This window comes from Scomber scombrus, chromosome 8 (genome assembly GCF_963691925.1).
Source record: "Scomber scombrus chromosome 8, fScoSco1.1, whole genome shotgun sequence".
NCBI lineage: Eukaryota > Metazoa > Chordata > Actinopteri > Scombriformes > Scombridae > Scomber > Scomber scombrus.
In genome coordinates this window covers 5569467-5593842 of record NC_084977.1, presented here as the reverse complement: position 1 = coordinate 5593842, position 24376 = coordinate 5569467, and the positions used below count along the sequence as shown (strand labels likewise).

The window sequence follows — 24376 nt, the reverse complement described above, 5'->3', positions numbered from 1 at the left end:
AAATACCGATACATGTTAAATAGAATATATTATCTACATAATTTCCTGTTCCATGCCAAAATGAGTCCATTATTTTACTGGAACTAAAAGGTGACAGATATTGTTTTTTGTACCTCTGAAGTGTGTGTCAGTTAGGAGTCTTTAGTGTGAGAAATTTTCTTCCATAACAAAGTCTTGAGATTGTTCAGAATCAGCGAGTGCTCGATTTCCATCTGTTCTGCTGCACCTTTCAATGCGATGCAGGCGTACAGCTGCTTCTCCAGCTCCTCCCTCACATCAGACGGTGCCCCCCTCAAAATATAGTCCTTGAGTGTGTCGCAGGCTTTGGCTAAGTTTGGCCTGGTGACCTCGGGCGTGCAGCGGTGCTTGGTGAGGTCGCAGGAAGTGAGGCAGTCGGCCCCGTAGAGACAGTCCTCGTCCACGTTGCAACGCTGCTGCCTAATGCCTTCTTGGAAGATGGCTTCTGGAACGATGTACCGTGCGTCCATCACCTTCAAATCGTGGCGGTCGTTGTAGCCGAAGCTGGTGGCTCTCACGTCGCACATGAGGAAGCTCCCGAAGGTGCCGTGGAAAACGTCCTCGACCAGTTCCAGCAGGCCGATGGAGATCTTGGCCTTGTGTGGCCACGAGGGGGTGAACCACTGGTCCATGCTGCGGCGCAGACCCGCAGGAATCCACACCTCCATGATCCAGGGTAGACTGATGCCGTACAGGGGAGAGTGCGGCACTTTCTCCATCACATACAGGTCTCCACAGAAGCCCAGTAACTTAGGCGTGTGCTCTCTGTCTTGTAGCACTAATGCCAGCAGGAACTCATTGAGCTGCAGCAGAGCCCACGTGGAGCGAGCCTCGGGCAATGTGATATGGCCGTCCTTGTTGGCATCTGCTATAGACAATACTTGAGTTGCCAGGTCTGCGAGGTTGGCCTGATCCCCTGCTTTGGCCTGTAAAGAAAGAAAATACGCTATTTTATTACCTCTTATGTTTTGATCCTAGAAGATTTTTTTTTTAAAACTTCAATTGCACTTTTTTCCCGGTTAATGAGGACTTCCTGACCTTCAGGTGGTTGAAAATCATCTCTCTGAACTTCTCCACAGAAGTCCCCTTGGTGGGCTTGTTGAAGGCCACAGCCTCCTTCCTCGGCTCCATCTCAGTTCCCAAATCATAATGAGGAGCCTCCTCCATCTGGCATTTAATGACGCCCTCCAGGTCTCCCCAGCTGCCGGAGTACACCTAAAATAATCAAAGTAAGGTATGAGACGAAGCTGGATAATTATCAATCTCGATGTCCCCGTTTAAAAATAATACTGACCTGGCTGTTGGGCTTGGTGGTGAAGCACTTTCCCAGGTACAGCGTGTCTTTCTCACACAGGCTGCTGCATGCTGAGCCGTCAATGACTCCTCTTCTATATTTGTCACACTAAACACAATGGGGATATTGGGTGAGCTGCACAAGGTGTATGAGTTGTAAAAACAGGGCTATAAACTTGTCAAGAACACTTTTTTTTATTGAAAAATCTGGATGGATGGATGGCTATAGGAGATAATATACTCACTATTGAATTTTTGCACTCGTGCCCACGACACAGCTCCGTGTAGGAGGAGTACTCCACGTACACTATCCAGCTCCCCACGAACACTGCCAGCCAGGAGAAGAACAGGTACTTCATATGCAGGTAAGAGAATCTGGCCTGTTGGGAGACACATTTTAACGATTTATATCACTGCCGGCAAAGAATGACAGAAATAGTGTTAAATTCAATAAGTCCATAACTCAAACTCAATGTCCTATCTTCTCTAAACAGAAAACTGCATTGGCTTCTAGTTTATTAAATTATCTACAGTGCAGTGTGCTATCTGTGGATGTTTCTGGCACAATATAATGGGCAGGGTGATCTGAGGCCAGCCTGATAAGAAGTGTTTTACAGATGACAAACATCATGATGGAGATTAATTAGAGGATACGAGTCATGTTTGTCGCCCGAGGCCGGTTCATCAGTCGCGTCTTTCATTTGAAAAGCACACAGTGAGCCCTAAACATAAACACTTCTTATTTAGTTGTTTTTATATCTAGCAATGCAGTGACCTTTGCATTAACCTGCATGTTTCTTCGAAGCAACGTTAAGTCTGAGGATGAATGCGCAATACACAACGGGGAAATAACAAGTTCCAAACTAGCATTTTTGCTCAGCATTAAAGGGGCCACGCCACTGATTTTTTAAATCAAAGCCTGAGAAAATGTGACATCAGTTGAATAATATCAGTTCGGGCTTGAAATGTAGAATATCTGACAGGGAAGCTTGCACAAGTCGAGGAGTTTGACAGAAACGGATATTTAGTTTATCAGGCAAGAAGATGAAAGAGTTGCATAATGTGAAATGTAGGATCCAGCGTTTTAGGAGCTTGACCCACTTAAGGACATTAAAGTGAAGATATCTCTATTAGCTTGACTAAATTCTGTTCCCCACAAGTCCCCAAACTTATCACTGCAGTGCTCTTAAAATACTGTGATTTTTACACTACACATACACATTTTTTGGCAGGAAACATTGTCTCTGCACCATGTTTTGTAGTATTAATAAAATAATAAAGATAAGATGACAATAAATAGATACTTTAGACAATTGTATCTTTTAAAGCATAACCTAATGTGAGGTCTGTATTTAGGCATATTACTTTAAAGGAACATTCACGATTTTTTTGTTGGTCACTTAGGGACAGCGGAACACACTTTCAACACACAGGTTGTCTGTTTACACATCCAGCAGAGGCGACTTAGCTTCTGAGCAAATATTTGACTGTTTAGAAGCTAAAACGCTTAGCTATCTCCAGCTAGCCGCTAAAATGTGTCTGTTATTGTGTGCTGAGTGGTATGAGAGGGGGGTTTAATCACTTTTCTTTACCGAAAACAGCCGCCTCCTGTGTCTGAAAGCAAGGCTGATTAGGACGGTGAGAGCAACCATCAAAACGATCCAGTTTTACAGGCCGCAAAACCAAAACAATGAGCAGAAAGATGCCGATATGCTAAAGAGCCGAGAGAAACAGCAGAATTTGATGATAATTCTCAGTAGATATGTTACTAAGAGCGACACTTTTCACCATACACACGCTCATTTGACACATTATTAATAATAATAATAATAAATGAAATATGAATTGGTAAAGATTTAAAGGCCAAACTGAAAGAATATCAGACAATAGCTTGAATGCTAACATTCAGCTATGTTGTAGCTGTAGCTGTTACTTTTGCAAAATCTGTATAAAAATATGACAAAAGAAAATTGCGCTAAAGCATTTCATGATTTTAAAATACAGTTTTATCTAAATAACAGAATATTATTGGAAAAAGTAACACTGCTTATTGTTGAGCAAGTCATTTAACCCCTAGTTGATTGACTGTCTCCTGTCATCTCAGTCCTGTTAATGGAAAGCAGCACTAAATTTACATAAATATATAAAATGTGTTTTTTCAGATATCAAAACCTCACAAAAGCCAATATGGCAAACTTTTTCATGTTTACAATAAAGTCATTAGGCCTGTCAGTAAGGGAAACGGGCCTGTAAGTGGAATACAAATGAGAGACTCTCCGAACTGAGTTGTATCACAGAGTACATCATTAATGTAATTGCTTCTAAATAGGTGCTCTCTAATTAACAGTAAATGTTGTTTGTGGTCTGGCACAGCAACAGTGGAACATTTAGAGTGACTCCAGACTCATTACCTTGTCTTTTGATTTTCTTTCTAATTCCCCAACCGATAAATACAGACTGCTCCGATCCATAATGGCATTCCTCCAACTGGAGAACATTAGCGAGAATCTGACTTTTTAGCAGTCCCGCTTTCCTGTCTGATAATGATTCTTGCACTCAGTGCTTGACAGTGATGGACTCCCTTGCTTCCACCCTCTGCCCCTTTCACTTCCAATTTTCTTTATTGGCATAAGTCTCTATCTCACTCCCCCTCCTTGTTCTTTTTTCCTTTATGTAACACGCTGCACTCTATCTCTATCTATGTGTGATGCTTTTCAGTAAAGTTCACAGTTTAACACAATACAGCTTGTCGGTCACTTTATACATGCTTCCATCGTAATTAAAAAATCACAAATAGGTTTATTTACAACATTGAAATAGAACATACATTTTTATTTGTCATTAGTGTCTGTTGCCAAATGGATTTTCCATCTATTTCCTGCTTTTGACACCAAAGATAATGCAGAAATCATTTCAAACAGCCTCTATATGCCACTCTCTAATCTCATTCGTCTCCATGCAATGACCTGTAATCTTATTTTAGACTATATGGGCATATTTCTCTGCCGTTGCCAACAGAGTCGTAGCTGCCATTGAGGAAGCAATGAGCTAAAAGATGCTTAAAAGCTCTGTAGAGTTCAGGGGAGTCGGGTGATAATGCTCAGTGGGTTCATCACTACCAGCTGACTCTTCATACACATTATCACTTGAATCATTATTAATATAAAGATATTGATTGAAGCAGCTTTAAATTTGACAATTTCTAGGTAGTAGTGTTAACTGAAATAAAGTATAATAAAGGTATTATGTACAGTATGGAGAGTACTGTACATAATACGGTAAAATATGAGTAAACTGTTATTTAGGAAAGTTGCTGAACTCAAAGATTTTAATGGTGTCTAGTCAAAACTTCTTAGATGGGTGAGGTTACATTTTTGGACACACAACCCCAGTAATGAGGGGTTTTCTAAAATCCTGAGTATAGTCCTGATTGCCTCTCACATCTTTACTTACACCTCTTTTAATTACAACACTTAATCTCAAAAAAATCAAACATGTTATATGTCTCCTTGATACTTCTTAATGTACAATTTGACAACTAATATTGCTGTTAATGACAAAATCAATAATATATATTTTATGTGGCTACAAATCATCTTCCAATCCCCCAACAGAAATAGAAAATGATCTAAGCTACTTAACCCATGCATTTCAAATCAGATTTTTTTCCTACATCTTTTACGCAGTGATTGGTTTACCCCCAACCTGACCATGCTGGCCCTCAGAAAATGTAACAGCAGTGACCACACAAGTGAGTACCTCCCATTGATTTTTCTGTAGGTGAAATGCATCAACAGCAGAAGCATTATGGAAATAACACTCCACGGAGAAACAAATGTATGGTTTGCCTTCTAATCGATAGCTTGTGGCTTTTCGTTTTTTAGCTCCGGACGATGCATTTCTATCTCTGGGATTATGTATTGACCCTATGTGAGGAGGGAGAGAGTTACACAAACATGGCTAATGAGGCGATATTGATTGTGGCTGCTGTGACAGCTATTAATTAGAGACTGACTGGGAAACTGTGGCTGTACGCTGAGGTGGGCGGAAAGAATCCTGCCTGTCCTGTTCTGGTTGGACTCCTCGAAACCTGCCCACAGTCCTGTTAGAGAGCTGGAGAGTTCAAACCATATTAACCCTGAATGTACAGCTGAACTGATATTAAGAGTACACGTACTACACAGGTCCAACGCAGCACTCGCTATTGAACCACTGAGGCAGAGAAGAGATTAAAGCTGATTAAGAGCAGCACATTACTGTTCTGACACTTGGTTTTTGCAGCCTGCATGCCACTCATCCATTATGGATGATTATAAAGCCATCCCTCAGAGGTTGCCAGTTAATGGGCAGAGAAAGCCATGAAAACAAAGAAACATGAGACTAAAGAGGGCTGAGAGAGTGAACAATATCCCTGGCAGATATAAAAACAGCCGTGCAGAATACACACAAACAGCGATGCAGGTATAACGTTGATGGAAACGACCACCTGAGAGTCGGGCACAAGCGGAAGCCCGGCATGACTCTCCGCTTGTAACACAACACAGACTGTCTGAAAGGGAAAAAAAGGATGCCACACTGTCTGCACAGACACTACAAAGATCTGACTCATCACAGTCCAGACAGGAGGCAAACCCCCCCACCACTCTCTCTCTCACACACACACACACACACACACACACACATACAAAGCACGCATTTCCATGCTGACTAAATCCTGCGACACATACTTTATCAGCACTTTCTTTCCCATCTGTGGTGATGCTGTAAATCTAACAGTCCAACACCAAGAGGAGGGTGTCAACACAAAAACAATGCACGCAATAACTGCAGACACATGTTATTCCTGCGGGGGCTGCAGCTTCCTGCTAGGGGAAACTCGCTCCCATATCTGAACCAACAAGTCAGAGCTATAGTGTGCAAAGAGATCCAAGTAGAGAAGGGCTGCTGGAGGGTTATCTCCAAGCATAAATGCAATCAGAATCAACTCAACTATATATATTTATATAAAGCTGATTAAATTGATCAAAACACACATCAAATTTAAATTTACATTCGTTTGTGCTCAAGCTGCAGTTACAAGGCTCTTTCACTCTACTGTCTACGTGATGAGGAAATAGCAAAAGTCACGCACATATGGCCAGCATGTCACGTCATTGTCAACAGCTGGAAGTTTGTCCACTTTTTTTATGACCAAATATGCTTACCATCATCATAAATCCTCAATCAGTACATGATGCAACAGTCTTTGTCAGATGTCAGTCAGGTTTTGGAGACATTGTTTGTCCATAAGGCTGATTACTTTTTTATATAAAACAGTACACGTAGGTCATTTTGAATTTAAAATATAGACGATAACAATATGACATTTCATTCATGATATGAATGCAGGGCTCCTGAGTAAAAAAACAAACTACAACAATAGTATGAAGTAAGTCTGACAAAGTAAGTAATGTTGTTTAAATACTTTGGTAATTGTGGAAATATCAAGTGAAATTTCCAGAAAGAGTAAAGCTCTTAATACAATATAGATCAGCCTCAGTTGGAAATATTCAGCACCAGCTTGACTGACAGTACAGTACTTATTTGGCATTATATTCTGTCACCCACCTTACTTTTAAACTGAATGCATAGATAGATATACTTTATTGATCCCAAGCTGGGAAATTACAGCCAAGCTGGGAAATTACAGTGTGCATGTGTTTGAAGCATCTCTGCAGAATGATATAAGCACATTTTAAAACGTGTTGAGAGGAGATCTGTACTAGATTGTAAGGTATAAACTATGAAAACTAAAACCAAATCCCAAAAATAAATCCTTGGCTTACGTGCATTTCTCCGTTTCTGTATTTTCTGTGGAAATAGCTTCTCTCCAAGGATCACTGAATGACACTTCTTAAGTTGTCACTGGAAGGCTGAGGTGGCCTAGAAAAACTGAGCGATGCAGTGGTTGTCCCTTGAGACTGGCTGTCTCTTCCTCTATTCGCTACACTTGACAGTTTTTTTTGCGTGTAACATACAGGCACAGGCAGGAAGCAACGTGGCAGCTGATATGAGACTATATTTGACCAAATTCAGTGAGGCAAATAGTAGACTGGCTTAAAAATAGATTGCTTTAGAGTATAAATGCAGTCAGAGTAGTCTGGTGGTGTAGGGAGGCTTTTTTTTACCAATCCATTCAGCCAGAAAATGTGTTCAGCTACAATTTCTATAAATGATCTGTTGTGGGTTTCTGAGACCTCCAGGTGTCCTTGGGGGGCTTCCCTGAGCAGAGTTTTATTCTAATTATGAGAAATGTTACTTCACCTCATTTCACTCACTGTTTCACAATGTTCTTCAACAGCTTCCCAGATGAGGATCAACAAGGCATCGCATCATACTAAATGCAGCATGCTTGGCATTAAACGTTTATTAATAATTTCTAAGTAGCGTAAGTGATGGCAAAGCAGTCTCCAACTCTCTCTCTCACACACACACGCGCGCGCGCGCTCTCGCTCAACCTCGATATGAAACACAATGTCACACATAAACTGTTGAATCAATATGCGTCTCTTGTTATATAACGCCATGATCAAACTTTTGCAGCCTAAGAAGCAGCCTCACTTGAATGTATGACGGTACCAGCTGGATGCATCATGGAAGTGGTTGCTACAGCAACGGGGATCCGGAGGGTGGTTGATTCCTGTCGAGCCGTCGAGCATCAAGTGACTTTATGATTCAGTCTGAAACGTATAGCCTACGGTAACAGCCTCCATGCAAATGATCACCAATCCATATGCAACACATGAAGGTCAAATGATTAAATAGTAGATAATAGTCCGTCGCATCGTCGCTTATATCTACCCGAAACACCCGAGTGTGTAGAGACAGCCTATAGCCCGCATACGCAATCACAGAGCCGGGGTGGATTCCCAATTGGACTTTCCAGCAGATCAGAGGGATTTCCCAGAAGCTTACCTGGATGTGGAGAGTCTTTCTGAAGAGCCCCCATGGAAACAGATCTCTTGCCATGGCAAATGCAGAACATCTCACAACAGCCGCTGAAAGGATTAAAAAAAAAAAAAAAAAATTGGCGTACACTTCATACGGTGTCAGGCAACGCCTACTGGACTGACCCTGGAAAATTTCCAAATATTTTACATTATTAATTCAGTCGGCGGGTGCGTGGATGTGCGCCTTGATGCAGCGCAGCGGCACACTGAGCTGAGCCGCAGAGAAGTGAGGCTCATACTGGCCATGATCACTTCTGGGGCGTTTTGACCAATTACAGGAGGAGGATGGGTGACAGCTTGTTTAGAAGAGAGCGTACATGATGCCTTTATGGGTGCCAGGCTTTCATTAAAGGGAAGTATTTATTTGGCAGCTGCAGCTTCTTTTTTTGCCTCTATTTTGGAGGATTTGCTGTACAGATTATTTTAGTTTAAGGGGCTGATTTCCCCATTTGCAGTTTTTTGAAAACCATACTATGCAGACCTATTTGCTACAAGGGAAACTATCAAATTGTACATGTAAATTTTACATACAGCATGTAACATATCCAATTTCACACTTTCGTTTAAGGACAAATATTACATATGTGAGTGGAACACGTGTGAAACAGCATTTAATATATGAGAAGTAGCCTATTGCACACAATATAGCACAGTGTTTTTAGTGACCTCTAATGCTAACTGGCCATATTACTTGTATAAGTCCATAGGGAAATTTAAAGCTGCACTAAGCAATAAACCACAGAGATCAATCAGCTGATCAGTCCACTGTGTCTCTCAGCTCATTGTTTTGGTTTGATGGCCCACAACTGGCTAAAAACAGTCAGCAACTAGCTGGTTAACAGTGGAGCATTTAGTAATTAAAGATACAGATATCTGTCAAAGTCAACTTTACTGTCAGTTCTGCCATATGTGGATCTAGGACATATAGAGAATTGAAATGCTGTTCATTTCAGACCTCAGTGTTTGAATATAAAAGCAGCAAGGGTTTTAAGAAGACTAGGATAAAACAAAAATACTAAAACGAGAACTATGCATTTAAATATTAAAGTTAATCTAAGCTGGGGGAGGGGGGACAATAACAAGGCATTGATCAAGAACAAAGAAAAAACCCCAGTAATGATAACATCTATAGTGCAAATAGGACAAATATAGACCAAATAGAGCTGAAAGATGTGCATGTAAATTCCATCCACAAGATGAGATATGCCATCCACAGGATGAGGATACCAGGATATTTCCCTCAGGACTTGGTAGAAACCAAGATAGAGCTGAAGGGAAAGCATATATTGGATTTACATTCATCAGGTGGCCAGAAACATGACTCCAAATGAATGATAATGTTGCTCCCTGTCAGGTGGTTGTGTAAATAAGCAATTATAAAACATTCATCATAACAACATGGTGGTAATATGTCAAAATCGTGTTACAACTTGTTCCACTAATAGACCTACAATACATAAAATAATGAGAGCTCTGGATGTGATTAAGCCTGACTACATTTTCCATAAGTCATTTTCTCCAAGTGAATAAACAGTAAGCTGTAGATAAAGATGTAATTTAGCACAATATAAAGATGTAAGGCAGAGGTGGAGAGGAAATGTTGAACTGACCCACTTGCTAGCTCTCTGAGGTTATAAAGGGAACTTAAAAATTGTGCAGAAATTTTAAAATGACCTCCACAAGTTACCCCACTTCCGAAGAAAACTGGCTTCAGGGGAGATTTGTAATGCCTTGCTGGTTTAAAAACAACAACAACAACACACACACACACAAAAAAAAGTAATTTGGAGCAGACTATCAGCGACTCATTGGAGGACAGGACAGATTTCTTGAGGCCCTCTTAAGGGACACGGAGTCCAAACTCTCACGGCTCAGAGGGAATTAAGCTGGAGTCAACAGCGGAGGAGAGTGGAGGATGAAAGCTTTCGGCTCCAGTACCACAGTGTCGTGCCACTTTTTGATTTATGTCTTACAGAGTTTAGGCTACATCTGTATTCGATGTGCGTGCTTCCTCCTGTTCCATTTGTAACAGTAGAAACAACATCCTGGCAACTCATCTTTATGTTCACAGAAGATGCTGCTAGACGCTCTATAGTTGATATCATTCACATCATAATAGAAAATAGGAAAAGTATAAATATCAAAGTACAATTTTAGAAGTTTATGACATCACCCTGTTTTTTTGAAAGAGAGTGTTTTATACCTGATTCTGCTGTGAGATGCGAGTCTTCTTGCTGGCACCTTACAAATGAAGAGATACGAAGCTGAGTCTCCAGGGAATGCACCACGGAAAGATAATGGGCACTCTGTTATACAGTACATTAACATGAGCAACACATGCAGCATCATCCATCAAATAAGACAACACTACAGCAGAGCAATTTGCCTTGACAGTTAGATACAGCAGACTCAATGGCACAAGAGTAAAGAAATTATTTATGGCGAGAACATTAAGACAAAGCTGGTATCGGTGCCTGAGATATTGTTGAGAGTTTGAAGAATGAAACTGGAAACAGATAAGGTGTTTCCTGTGATTATGTAATGCTGATTACCTTGAGGCGCTCTGAGTGGGCAGATAAAAAAAAATTCTATTTCCATATAAGAACAAACAAATAACAACCTTGCCGATGCAGAGACGAAGGCTGAAGTATATGGAGAATACGGGGGAGAAAAAATTCAATCTCATAACCTTGTTTAGGTGCCTGATCAAGACAAGTCTAGATAATTATGTACATCTTAATGTCTTCAAACATAACCTTTCAGATGAATTAACAAACCGGAGAACATCTGCATAGATTCCACATTTTCATGCCTAAATTCAATTTGCCTTTCATCAGCAGCAATAATCCTTATTTAGCCTTACAGCCCACACCTGCTCATTACCTTGACCTCCCATTAACATCCAGCAAAACCTAATAAGTAGTCTTGGTAACAAACGACAGGTGTATGTCCTACAGCCCACCACAAATCATTTCCCTTGTCAACATTCCTCGTTTTTGGAACAAATTGTACCTGTGATGCAATTATCATTAGCAGAGATTATGAGGTGACAGTGGATGTTTGAGGTTTTAATGACTCACTCTAAAGCATAACACGGTGGCTAAGAGTGAAAATGATTCACAAAATTTCAACGTCGCTATATTAAACCTGCAAATCTGCATTGACGAGAAAGAGCAGAGACACGGAAAATATACGTGTTGTTAGTCTTCCCTCTCATGGTGAGAGTTCTGTATTGCAGTTTTAAAACTGTAGTTATCACATTGTGCCTTGCTTAATTTCAGTTTCGAAACCATGAAATCCTGCTCTTAAATGTTGTGGATGATACGAAACCTCCTCCTTCATTTGCACAATGCTCACCAGATACCAAGAAATGAAGATGGAGAGAGATATGAAACGTATGAACCTGAATTTCTCCAATTAAACTCACTCATCTCTGGTAAGGAGGCACATATGGTTTAAGTTTCTCCAGTCTGATGTAGATTTAACTGGTTTGCAGGTTGGAAGTTCCCTCAACACATTGTACGTTCCATATGGGAGGATGCAAATTTATTCATGGAGCAGCATTTCTGGAAATATGTTGCTATCGCTCACAGCAGATGGCATGTATTGCTTTCAGTGTGTTTTATGTAAATGAGATGGGATGTAGATGGAGACGGTGAGGTATCATTCAGTGTGACCCTTTTATGTCCCACTCTCTTTCCTTTCCTCTAAATGTGATGAATTCTGAAAACAACAACTTGTGACAAATTTAACTGTTGAGCAGCAAAGTACTTTTGTATTTAATTTTTTTTAGATTAGTGCAAAGTGACATTAGGAAAAGTGACATAAATCATACAGACCAAGTGCCACAAATAGAAGTCATGAGTTGTATAGTTGTTTATGTTAGTAGGAATACTACAATATGCATTGACGTATTACATTTGTTGTATGTTTGTGTATATGTGTATGAACGTCTGTTACAATTTCCCCCTGAATGAATGTGACTAACCATTCTGTAAACTTGCTGACCGAGTACTTTCTTTAAAAGGTCTTTAACCACAGCATTATAAACAGGGACTTAAATTAAAAACTGGGTCAAATGGAAGTGCTGCAGGCATAGCAGAGGTGAGGGACATCCATAGGAACAGCTCTGGTCTTTTACACATGACCTCAGTGGAAGCACCAGAGCCTGAAGATTTTCATGGTATGCCACAATACAGCAAAACACGCTGCACGCAGAGCACAGACACAATCACAGGCTTGTGGACACTGAGCAGCTGGATCGAGGATTTGGATGTTATCAACAATGCTATATGCTTTTAAAAAAAAAAAAATCTGTCATGTGCATGTATGGGAATTTCCGGAGCACATCAGCACAATGGCTTCATTGTAGATATGTGTATCAAATGTATTCGCTCACAATCTAACACAGCAACCTTTTATGGGACGTTCTTTTAACAGAACTGCCTTGAAGGAAGAGGTGTTTGTTTCCTGAAATAGGTCCCATATAATTTAATGACATTTAATTTTTTCCTCATCAAATATAGTTCATTGTTTGGTCCCCCCCCCCCCCCCCCCCCCCCCCAAACACACACACACACACACACACACACACACACACACACACACACACACACACACACACACACACACACACACACACACACACACACACACATTTTAATTTAAATGCACTAGAGAGCAATACGCTGCAGTTACACACAGAGTAAAGCTACTTCTTCTTCTTTCTTCTTCTTCTTCTTCTTCAGGTGAGCGAATGTCACCAAAGCGCCTACAAATGTTACCAGTAGCCTACTGGACCCTTAATAATTCATTTCTTTTTATGTTTCTATAATGTTTCGTTTCATTGTTTGGGGGACGTGTAGCCTATTGTAAGATAAACGTAGGTCAGTATGTGAGTGGATACAACTGGCCATAATGGTAACATAGCTCCACAGGTATTAAAGCCGTTCTTTTTCGTATTTGGACTATTTAGACTGTGACAGCACAATAGCTAAGGTTGTAATGTAAGGGTCATAACTGTTGGTAGTTTTTGTTTACATTTGTTGAATTGTAATTTTGTGAGTTCGTCAGACTATTGAGCTAAACCAGCTAGCATTATGCTAACGCCAGCTATCATTTGTTGCCGTAGCAACAGCGAGCATTCACGTCTGGGCCAACGCGATGTAAATGCAGCGCAGGATAATGCGTCATTGTAAATACAGATATTACACATTGTAATTAGCACAGAAGGATTCAGTAGTAGTGATAGTAGTTAGTAAATCATTAGGAAGTAATTAATTTGTAAAACGTAACACTGAATTTATTGTAAGGGTGACCAGACGTCCCCGATTTCCGGGGACAGTCCCCGTTTTGGGTGACCTGTCCCTGGTCAAAGCTGTCCCCGAAAATGTCCCTGATTTTGACACTGAATGGGGGAAAAATCCGCGCAGACTCAAACACCAGTTATTACGGTAGCCATTTAACGCATCGCGAGAGAAGACGTGGTATGACGTACAGACGTTATCAGGACGTACGACCAGACGCAGCAGCGTCAACAATAACATCTAGAGGCGGCAAAAAGTAAAGAAAAGAAGACCAGCGGCAGCGATAAATGGTATGTTGTGTATGAACTTATTTATTTTATGTGAATTGGCAATAGACTTGGCTGTGTGTGTGTGTGTGTGTGTGTGTGTGTGTGTGTGTGTGTGTGTGTGTGTGTGTGTGAAGTGATGTAATGTTAAAGTAAGTATTGTTTATCTGAACTGAAGACCTAACGTAACGTTATAAAAGTCAGTGAACGTTACCATTATGACAATGTTTTCATATTTGTCATTAGTGAAGCTGTAACGTTAACGTTAGCATGAGATTACCAGGTGATGACATTGTATGTGGCTCTGTTTTGGAAGAGGGGGAGGTGGAAGACTGCTTTGGTAACATATGATTTTCCTGTAGGCATAGGGACGTGAGACTCTGTTAAAAATAATTAATTAATTAATAATAAGTCAATGGTTGATAGTTGTGTGTGTTAGGCTAACTGCTGTATTTTGTGTCGGGCTGTGTGGGTAACCAATGACTGTAGTAGTCATAAATGCAGACCATCTGATTAGCTGATGCCCCGAGTCACTGTTTTTTATGTCACTGTTGTTAGTAAAGGTGTAACTTGTTATATTAGATTACCATGAGATTACAATATTATCTCTATGTTGCTCTGTTGTAGATTAGGGAGAAGACAAGTATAGGATAGACTGATAGTAAAGAGTGAAGGAGAGAAGAGGAAAAGAGCAGGAGAACAGTGTGGAAAGGCAGAAATAAGGAAGTAAACAACAGAGTGAAGGAGAGAAGAGGAAAAGAGCAGGAGAACAGTGTGGAAAGGCAGAAATAAAGAAGTAAATAACAGAGTGATGAGTGACTTTTGTGGGTGCATTTTATAAATGTAGGCTTTGATTTTAATACAGTAGTAAACTATTACTATTGGCTCTGTTCTTGCAGTTTTTCTCATGTTCTCCTCTGCTCTTATTCTACCCAGGCTCCTGAGGTGGAGGTGGATGAATGAGGGGATCATGGTAATGTCACCCATTTTTTGATAGCCACCTTTTGTGTCATAAATATCAGTTCAGTATTCAGTTGTGAGTAGAAACTTTTGACCAAAAAATCCATCCTAACTCAAGCTAACAAGACTAAGATATTTTTGTCTTCCTCAGTGGATGGTTGGTTGGTGATGTCACCCATTTGTTCTTTGTTTGATTGCAACCTTTTGTGTACAGCCTTCTTACTAGAGATGTATTTTCTTGTTGTGACTTTTTTGTACTATTTGGGCCAGGCCCACAGTTTCCAGTGGCACACATTATGTGATCCACTTACCTCTTTTTTATGTTTTGACTTCGTAATTATTATTAATTACATCTTGATGATATTTACTAGCTACTGCTCTGGCAGCTGTCTTTGCACATGACACTTAACTTTGGAAGAGAGATGTTTTTTCTCATGTATTATTCTATATTTGTGTTCTTGACACTGCTGTGCGCTACTGATACATTACATTTGTGGCTGCTGACATTATGATTTATTAACCTGGTCTTTTTGTGTAATAAAAGCTAGTTAAAATACATGAAAAAGTACTTCTCCCCATTTTTTATTTCATAATGATAATATTTAATGATTTTTCACCGACGCATTGAAAATGTCCCCGATTTTCATTTCAGAAATCTGGTCACCTTGGGTTCATCTATTTTCTATTAAAAAAATACTGATCATAAGGACTGTAGTTCAATGATTTTTAATAACTTTTGATTAATTAGAAATCATTTCTTATACTTTATTTTACAAGCTTAATGTAGCTATATGTATTAGAATCAGTTGGCAGTTAAACACAGTAAAGCTACTAAAGACCAGCCAAATCACTGTTTGTTTTCATTTATTTTTTCAGATAAAAACTATCCTTCTTCTTTCAAATACTCAATATGAGAAAGGGTGGCAGTGAACTGACTCAGAGAGAGAAGGAAATGCTGAAAATTTGCCCAGACAGTGACAACCAAAGCCGCTGAACTTGTCAAGATGGAGACCAAGAACTTGTTGGACAAGAAGACAGCCTGGTTCAGAGAGCATGGGCTTCCAGGAAACATGGGTCTGTATCACAAACCTAGCATTCTAATTTAATCCAATTATGTTCATCCTGTGTCTTGTGTAATTCGTGGGTGCAACATTTGCAAGAATAAAAGTTATTTTGTTTGTGTTTCTGCATGCGGCCAGCCTGAAGGAAGTGAGGTAGAGACACAGAAAGTCCTAGTCACACTGAAGAGGAGACAAGAAGCCACAGAAAGCCCAGGAGGTATGTGACCTTCATGCGGGGACGTGTGGCAAAGTAATAATAGCACAAGAAGTAAAAAACTTAGAGCACAGTCCCCAACACCAATTATTCATTAAAGTACAATATAAGCTATCTGAGAGAATCTTCTATTTCTAATCAGTACATATGATTAAGCTTGACACCAGATATATGGGCATATCAGTGCATATTACTATTTTAATCAGTCGAGGTACAGCACTGTCAAGTGTGCAGCGTGCAAATGAACTGATGGCTCCCTGTTGCTATTTGTTCAGTAAATCTTGACACTATAATTGCAGTACCCAGCTGGATTGCCAGTCACACTCCCTCTGCTGTGCCTCTCCTCCTACTGCAGCTCATAGCCAGTCATCAAAACACTAAGCAGGCTCAGGCCAGAAAAACATTCACTGTGCCCCAGGAAAATACCATTTCACAATATGCCCTTAATGAAAGTACATGCCCTAAGAGTGACTCTTAGTAGAGGAAGGCAGCAAATTAAATGCACAATCTGTGACTCAACTGTAAACAAAAGGGTCAACCCTGTAACAGTGCAAAACTAGTACCTTCTATGGTACTCTCAAATTGACTAACAGGTTTGGACTAACAACAGAATCTTATTTATTTATGTTTTTTTGCAGTTTTTATCCTTAAAACCTAATAAGTAAATACTTAATGGGTAAATGTATGCAATATTACAATAACTATGATACTTTACAAAGACTTACGAGTTGTAACTAATTACTTCATGATGGGTTTTTCTCATTATAAAGTCATGAATGAAGGGTCACTGCAGACTGCAATTCACATACTACATTAAAGTGTGTGAGGGGTGGGAGACCGGGTGCATTGGCTGGAGTGACTGGAACTCATTGTTGGGGTCACTGAGAATGCAGCATCCTTTTTGTACCAGCTTCTGTATTTGCGCCTCACCACTCTGTATTTATTTTTGGACATGCAGAAACTGGTTTGCAGTCCGCTCTCCATTTGTGAGCAGTGCAAAGTGTCACTGTCGATTAGTACCACTGCTGAAATGATGCATTTAATGTAAGAGGGTGACAAGATTAGCTACTCCCCTATGTTCCGCTTTACCCAACCGCTTATGTGCACAAGATTTTCTTAAATGTTGGGTACATCCTTGCACATGTGACTAAGCACTTTGCTAAGCTTGAAACATAAACGTGCTCTATCTCTGTGAATTCAACACTTAGAACACTATTATCAGCAAAATAGATTTAAAGTATCAAATGGTATCTGAAACCTTTATAATGCAGCAGTTTGATATTAATCCATATTATATGATTTTGATTAGTTTTTCTTTTTAGCACAGTCAACTTGCAAATATTTCATGTAATGACGTCAAAGTCTTTTTTTTTGTGCACACATTTTAGTGAAACATCATTCAATCTGATATTTGCTTCATTTATGTAGCACCTGTGTTTTCTTTCATGGTTTTATACTGATATTATACATACCATAGGGTTCATTTTTTATTCCTGATGACCTGTGTGTGTCTGTGTGGGCCAGCTTTAGTCTATATAAAACATTTCTTTCTAATTTGTTAGGTCAGTTATGATTAGTTCTGTCCTTAGTTGCTGTTTGTTTAGTTGAACTCAATTTATGTTAAAGAGCCTGAGTTTTTCAAATTCATTTCTCTGGTTTTCCTATATTTATACGTTGTATAATTTGCTACTTTGTTAACTGCATATTAAGTCGTAAATAATTTACTATCATTAAGGGGCTAGGTGAGGGAACCCAAGTGCAGAACACTGAGGCAGGAGGCTGTGACTGGATTTGAAAGAGTTTTATTGCAGAAACGTAGCTGGGAGACTGGGGCAAGGTCTGGAAACTGGGACTGAGACTGTGGTGTGAAGCTGGACCAAGCAGGGCCGTGGGAATGCTTAGGGGAGCCAGGCTGGGCTGGAGACAGGGCTGGAGACAGGGCTGGAGTCAGGCTGAAGCAAAACTGCAAACACAGAGAAAACAGTATTTAACAAAATGCAGACTTCAGGCAGAACCAATTTGAGATGGGCTACAGACATGACTGACTGAGTGAACAGAGTCTACGATCTGGTGATGAGGTGTGGGCAAAACCAGGTATATATGTGGGACTAATCATGATTGATGGCAGCTGGTGGCCTGACTTCTGGGCATCTGTCTCCACTCCTGCAATCAAGTACAGACACAAGGAAGGAGAGGGGGAGAGAGAGAAAGAGCCAGAGATAGAGAGATCGTTGCTGTGATCAGGCCGGGGATGCTCATTTTGGACACCAGGGATGTGGGTTCACCGTGTGCTGGACCAAGGTTACCCTGGGTAACCCCACTGAGTGGTCAGGGAATGCTTAAAGCTTAAAGTCTTAATCTGCAAAGTAGAGTGTGTCAAAAGGAGACTATTGCAAACTACTTATTATACAAGACAAGACTCTCTCCTTGTGCTGGACCCCAAATTATCATTAGAAGCATCTGAATAAACCACATCATCTTCACCCAGCAGACATGAATGTTGGCATGGCATGTGGGAATAAGCATGACTTTTGTTAAGTTCTTTCACTTGAAGCTGGACTGCTCCTCATTTACTTTCTAAGTAGGCCACTGATGTACACGCTGACTAACCTCTTCCACATGCTTGTTTTAGATGCTCAAAGTATCACGCTCACACTCATATTATGTCATGTATACCTTGCTATGATTTCACATTGTTTCTACCTGAAGTTCTTCTTCAGGTGTGACAATGGTGGATGTTTTACCTCTTTTAAATCATCCAAAGAGTCAAGATGAGAAGAACTTTGTCATCATTGAGTAAGTGTCGAAATTCGATATGCAAATTAAAATATCAATTTTGCTCGAGGGCTTAGGGAAGACAGTCTTATGACTTACCAATTGTAATGGTGTGTACTGAGAGTTGGTTGTTTTCAAATGACTTCCAGACATGTGCTGGGGTTACGGCCTATAAAAAGCCTTGTATCACCAGCAGTTACGGTACTTTTGCAAACAAACCAGCGTTTCATGTTGCACAGCAGCAGAGGAGAAGAGAAGCTTACACTGTTCAGAGGATTCAAGTGTGGAACATCATCTGATGTTGAAATCACTTTCAGAGGCATCATCCTTGTATCTGACGTTCACGGAGGTCTTGTGGTATTGAGTTCCAGGTCGTCCTTTTAAGATTTTTAACATTTAATATGAGTAAGGGTGGTGGTGAACCGACTCAGAGAGAGAGGGAGTTGCTGAAAATTCGTCGAGACAGTGACACCAAAGCTGCTGAACTTGTCAAGATGGAGAAAATGCTGCAGCAGACCAAGGACTTGTTGGACAAGAAGACAGATTCTGGTTCAGAGAGCATGGGCTACCAGGAGAACATGGGTATGTATCCCAAACAGCATTCTAATTTAAACTTTTACATACTTTTTAAGACTTGTTGCTGGTTGTGGTTTGTGACTGCGTTTTCTGGTTGGTTACTGCAGTGGAGGACCTAGAAGAGAAGGTGCGCATCAGCAGACGGTACAGGAGAAACTCCCTCCATCACACGCAGATGCTGGAGAGTCAGATGAAAACAGTGAAAGGCGAATTGGTGGGAACGCTGGACCATCTTCAGGAACTGCGCAATGTCCTGCGCCGCTCACAGCAGAAAGCAGAAGAGCGCAAAGCCACAATGGAGAAGCTGGCAGAAGGGCTTAGGTGAACCACCAGCTGAAACGGGGCCTCTACCTTTTCAAGCTATGCTAAGCCAACTGAATATGTGACCCCATGTTTTACATCTTGCATACTGCTGTGCAGAGATTACATCTACGGTAAGAAGACAGCACCCACACTCTTGTTAAATGGTTAAAAGAAGAGACTTGAGCTGCTGTGTTCATCCTCCGTCTGAGTGAGGCCATGACATCCAAAAACGACATTTTTAGAAAAAGACTGTTACACTATCTGCTTCTGGTACAAATATATCCTTCCTTCATTCCTTCCCCATTTTTGCACCGCTCTCATTTATCTCTTCTTTTTAAGGCTCATGGCTTTGAAGGCTTTTCATTTATTCAGTTTGTGCCAAGCACCTGCTTCTCTGTGTCCTGGAAACAATCTGAGGATGATTACAAGTCAGTGGTGCTCATACCACCGGTTAAGACAAAGAACAGGTTTGAATCTGAATGTTAAATTCTTACATATGTTATTCCACATCTCTGTGATGTTATAAAAATCATTTCTGATACATGGAGACTTCTTATCTCAGGCAATAATCAATTTGTGTTTCCTTTGGGTTGTTGGTGACCTCCATACATCTTTGCATGCTCATCCGTTTATGAAAGAAAAATATATATCCACACTATCAACTTCATTTTGACAGTTTTTATCACAGAGATCAACTCCATGTTGTTGCTTCATAAACACGATTTTGCTCATATTCCTAGATTACAACGCCTGAAAATCAAACCCTCCTAAATAAATAACATGTAAGTTGTCATTTGTAATTATAATCTGTAACTTTATTGTCATTGTGATGTTATTAAATTCTTACAAATGGATTAAACGCAGTTGTATGAATTGTTTCTTGGACAATACTAACTATATTTGTATCTAAATCAACAGAACATGTGTTTGATAAACAGCCTTGATATATTTGTGAGACTGACATAGGAAAAACAGTTCAGGTTTGTCTGTAAAATGTTTTCAGAGTTTTGCGGAAGCTCTCAGTATTTTTGACTCCCTCAGGGATCAATAGAGTATTGTCTGTTTCCTGCGGTGAGTCATCTGAAAGCTGTATTTGTGTTTTCCCTGTGGCTGCGACGTGATCACACCTAATTTAGCACAGCTTGTTTCACACAGTGTCACATGCTGTGAGGCTATGGGGGGATTTCAGTCCCTGACCCTGGATTAGACATATTACTCAGTCATTATAACGCCATTACAGGACTATGACCATTCATTATCTACAGCTGTGTTCTAACGTACTTTTTCTGTCTGATACTGAGTGATGTCTGATTATGGACTCAGATTTGGTTTACTGTTATTGAACAAACTCTAACAAACAAAAATAAATAAACAGTGAATAAAAATGACTGAAAAATTATAAAAGTATACAATAGGCTGTTTTATATAGTTAATGAAAGCAACATTTTTAGAGCAGTTCAGCAATGCGGTTGCCATGGAGTTTTGTCCAACTAAATATATGAAATTTGAAATATAATTGAGGCTGCTACACCTGCTACTTAACTACTGTGAGTATGCACATCATGCACCACTACCTTTTTTTTCTCAAAGCTTTGTTTGTCAAGTTTACTTACTTGCATCATGTGACATTATGTTTTCTTATTCTTATGATAAATATGATAAGAAATCAAATCCTGTATAGCTCCAAAATATCTTCATACTTTTGCCCATGTGTGAGTGTGACACAGGAAGCTGACAGGGTCAACATCTTCCATCTTTTGACTTTTGGTGAAATATTTTGCAATGCTGGTACAAGTTTTAAAATTATACAAAGTCCTCTGCTCTAAAATATAAAAATAATTATATGACAAAGTCTACTATTGGTAAACTATTGTTGCCTTTTGATATTTGAACATACAATGATGTGTTAAAGCAAAAGTCAAAACATTAGCTAAAACAAAAACCTTAAAAAGTAAATAGAGACAATTCAATTATTTATTTATTTTTAATTTTTATTTAGGCTTTACACTGCTTGGCCATGCCAAAAATCACTGTTGATATGAATGGGGGTCTGGATTAGGGTTTTCTCCACTTTGGTCAGCTCTGAAAGGTACTAATAAAGTAATTTAAAAAATAAGAAAAGCTTAATGGAAAAAAGGAAACTTAAACAAGATTAAATGAAGCTCAATGAAGGAAAACAATGAAACAAAAAGATGAAAAAAAAATGAAAAAATACAAATGCAAAAAACATGTAAATAAAAACAGAGAACAAACAAGAAAATAAAAGTTAAACCACAAAATTAAACAAAGTGCAAGACAGTAAATGATAAATACAATACATAACAATAACCTTAATGAAAAGGAGTCTTAAACAAAAAAAGTGAAGTAGATGCATATACAAATAATATGAAAAGGAATAGGTCATAAATGTATTTCTAAAAAAGGTGTAAAAAGCATTTCAACCATTTAGATTTGAATTGTGGAGCTAGGCTTCACAAACTGTGTTTCAAGATTTTTGTGTTCAGGATTTAATGGGCGGGTCTGAAAATCCTGCCCATTAAATTATGGCACAAACCCACCCCTGCTGCTGTAGAGGTATAAATACATTCAGCGCACACTACTACTACTACAGTCTACAGTTAGCCAGTTAGCTGAGTTAGCTGCCGAGTTAGCCACCGAGCTAGCTGCCGAGCTAGCAGCTGAGTTAGCAGCAGGAAGCTCTCACACATAGCGTCCATGTTTCTGGTAGAGGTGGTGACTTTGATTGACAGGTGACCCTTGGTAGGGGGCGGGGTTTCAGCGAACTCGGCGGCCACTCCCACAGCGTTTGGGAGCAGAGAAAGAGGCTGATTTTTACACCACTTTGAAGACTAATTTCATATATTTGGCGATTTTTTTAATCATTCAAATATGGCAGGGTGGTTAACAACACACTTTTCTATGGTATGTAAAACTCAGAACACATATTTATTCTTACTTTACACAGACTTTAAATGAATAGGAAATGTAACAAAAAAAAGTAAATACATACAAAAAAATAATATGAAAAGGAAACTTAACCCAAAAAATAAAGTAAATACATAAAAAAAAGTAATATGAAAAGGAAACTTAACAAAAAAATGTAATAAAAATAACCTTAAATGAAAAGGAAATTTACCTTAAAAAGTGAGGTGCATACATATAAAAAAGTAATATAAAAAGGAAAATTAACCAAAATAATGAAGTAAATACATAAAAAAGTAATATGAAAAGGAAACTTAACAAAAAAATTGAATAAAAATAATAACCTTAAATGAAAAGGAAATTTAACAAAAAAAGTGAAGTAAATACATTTTTAAAAGTAATATAAAAAGGAAACTTAACAAAAAAAAGTAAATACAATAACACGAAATGAATAGGAAATTTAATTTAAAAAGTGAGGTAAATACATATAAAAATGCAATATGAAAAGGAAACTTAACCCAAAAAATAAAATAAAAACACATTAAAAAAGTAATATGAAAAGGAAACTTAACAAAAAAATTGAATAAAAATAACCTTAAATGAAAAAAGGAAATTTAACCAAAAAGTGAGGTAAATACATATACAAAAGTAATATAAAAAGGAAACTTAACCCAAAGAAATGAAGTAAATACATACAAAAAAAGTACTGTGAAGAGGGAACTTAACCCAAAAAATGAAGTAAATACATACAAAAAAAGTTACTTAACCCAAAAAAATGAATACAAATTATAACCTTAAATGAAAAGGAAATTTAACCAAAAACATAAAGTAAGTACATTTAAAAATGTAATATGAAAAGGAAACTTAACAAAAAGGTGAGGTAAATACATACAAAAAAGTAATATGAAAAGGAAACTTAACAAAAAAATGTAATAGAAATAATAACCTTGAATGAAAAGGAAATTTAACCAGAAACATAAAGTAAATACATGTAAAAAAGTAATATAAAAAGGAAACTTAACAAAAAAATAAAGTAAATACATATAAAAAAGTAATATGAAAAGGAAACTTAACCAAAATAATGAAGTAAATACATACAAAAAAGTAATATGAAAAGGAAACTTAACCAAAATAATGAAGTAAATACATACAAAAAAGTAATATGAAAAGGAAACTTAACAAAAAAATTGAATCAAAATAATAACCTTAAATGAAAATTAAATTTAACCAAAAACATAAAGTAAATACATAAAAAAATAATATGAAAAGGAAACTTAACAAAAAAATTTAATAGAAATAATAACCTTGAATGAAAAGGAAATTTAACCAGAAACATAAAGTAAATACATATAAAAAAGGAAACTTAACAAAAAAATAAAGTAAATACATATAAAAAAGTAATATGAAAAGGAAACTTAACCAAAATAATGAAGTAAATACATACAAAAAAGTAATATGAAAAGGAAACTTAACAAAAAAATTGAATAAAAATAATAACCTTAAATGAAAATGAAATTTAACCAAAAACATTAAGTAAATACATACAAAAAGTAATATGAAAAGGAAACTTAACAAAAAAAGTAAATACATATAAAAAAGTAATATGAAAAGGAAACTTAACAAAAAAAAAGTAAATACATAAAAAAAGTAATATGAAAAAGAAACTTAACAAAAAATGAAGTAAATACATATA

General features: G+C 38.4%; 1 protein-coding gene across 2 annotated transcripts; it reads right to left on the bottom strand.

Moving 5' to 3' along the window:
* Positions 1–131: 131 nt before the first annotated feature.
* Positions 132–1685, bottom strand: LOC133984322 (divergent protein kinase domain 1A-like). 2 transcript variants are annotated; one of them, XM_062423542.1, is made up of 4 exons: positions 1557–1685; positions 1313–1420; positions 1057–1233; positions 132–944 (listed from the first exon to the last, which is right to left on the bottom strand). In XM_062423542.1, the coding sequence occupies exons 1-4, from the start codon at positions 1668–1670 to the stop codon at positions 132–134; spliced, it is 1212 nt and encodes a 403-aa protein (XP_062279526.1). In that variant the 5' UTR covers positions 1671–1685. The 2 variants fall into 2 exon arrangements, with proteins under 2 accessions (XP_062279526.1, XP_062279527.1); XM_062423543.1 differs by lacking the exon at positions 1057–1233.
* Positions 1686–24376: the final 22691 nt, after the last annotated feature.